A 1,546-nucleotide genomic window follows, 5' to 3' on the forward strand; every position below is an offset into this window, starting at 1 on the left:
GATGTCCATAGGTCCCGGGGACATCTGTGGGTCCTGGGGTACATCTGTGGGTCCCAGAGATATCTAGGGATCCTGGCTGCAGCCGTGGGCTCCAGGGATACACCCATGGGTTCCAGGGACATCCTTGGATCCCAGAGGTATCCGGGTGTACTGGTGGCATCTGCACATCCTGGGGCCATCTGTGTGTCCTGGTGGCATCTCCCTGGCTTCACCCCTCACACTGACACCCCTCTCCTCTCCTCTCTTCTCTCACAGTGGTGCTGCTGGACTTCGCTAAGGCGCAGGGGGAGCTGGGCTGGCTCACCCAGCCCTACGGCAGAGGGGTGAGCACCCAGGGGCACGGGCAGCTGCCTGGGGTTGGGGACATCCGTGGACGGGGACATCACTGGGGATGGGGATGTTCATGGGGAACTCAATGGGGATGGGGACAGGCATACCCATGGAGACTGGGACCCTCCATGGGTGTGGGGACTGGGACATCCATGGGTGTGGGGACAGGGACACCCATGGGAACTGGGGATGGGGACCTCTCTGGGAATAGGGATTGGGTCATCCATGGTAATAGTGACCTCCATGGTGATGGAGATGGGAATGTCCATGGGGATGGGGACAGAGACATCCATGGGGACCTGCATGGGCATGGGGATGGGGACTTCCATGAGGATAGGGATTGAATCATCCATGGGAATGGAGACCTCCATGGGGATGGGGACATCCATGGCACGGAGAAGCCCAGAGATGAAAACAGGGGCATCCAGGGGGATGAGGACAAGTACATCCGTGAGGACCAAGGGCACCACCCACCCTGCCTCAGTTTCCCTGCCATAGCCCCCATTTCTCTCTCTCTGGGGCAGTGGGACCTGCTGCAGCACGTCCTGAACGACTCCTCCATCTACATCTACTCGGTGTGCAACGTGCTGGAGGGCGAGCAGGAGAACTGGCTCCGCACCAACTGGATCTACCGCGGGGTGGCCCAGCGCATCTTCATCGAGCTCCAGTTCACCGTCCGCGACTGCAACAGCTTCCCCATCGCTGGTGGCGGCTCCTGCAAGGAGACCTTCAACCTCTACTACGCCGAATCTGACGTGGACTACGGCACCAACTTCCAGAAGAGGCAGTTCAAGAAGATTGACACCATTGCCCCCGACGAAATCACTGTCCAGGAGGACTTTGCCACCCGCAACGTCAAGCTCAACGTGGAGGTGTGCTCAGTGGGACCTCTCCGCCGGAAAGGTTTCTACTTGGCTTTCCAGGATTTAGGAGCTTGCGTGGCGCTGCTGTCCGTGCGGATTTACTACAAGCGGTGCCCGGCGGTTTTCCGGGGCATGGCCCGTTTTCCCGAAACGGTGGCCGGCGTCGACTCGCAGACCTTGGCCGAGGTGCGGGGCACCTGCGTGGAGGAGGCAGTGGCCACCCAAGCGCCCACCTTGCACTGCAACGCCGACGGCGAGTGGTTGGTGCCCATTGGCGAGTGCCTGTGCCGGGCCGGCTACCAGAGAGTGGGGGAGAGTTGCCAAGGTAGGGATTTGGGGGGATAAAATGGGGA

The 1,546-nt window shown here is 60.7% G+C and overlaps 1 protein-coding gene across 1 annotated transcript; it reads left to right on the forward strand.

The window, feature by feature from the left end:
* Nucleotides 1-255: 255 nt before the first annotated feature.
* LOC104538486 (ephrin type-A receptor 2-like) lies at nt 256-1,518 on the forward strand (the record flags this gene model as incomplete). The annotated part of the gene is made up of 2 exons (XM_010181705.1): nt 256-323; nt 855-1,518. Coding segments are annotated over 2 exons (732 nt in total), but the record flags the coding sequence as incomplete, so codon positions are not given.
* Nucleotides 1,519-1,546: the final 28 nt, after the last annotated feature.

This window comes from Mesitornis unicolor, unplaced genomic scaffold (genome assembly GCF_000695765.1).
Source record: "Mesitornis unicolor isolate BGI_N332 unplaced genomic scaffold, ASM69576v1 Scaffold50553, whole genome shotgun sequence".
Classification (NCBI taxonomy): domain Eukaryota; kingdom Metazoa; phylum Chordata; class Aves; order Mesitornithiformes; family Mesitornithidae; genus Mesitornis; species Mesitornis unicolor.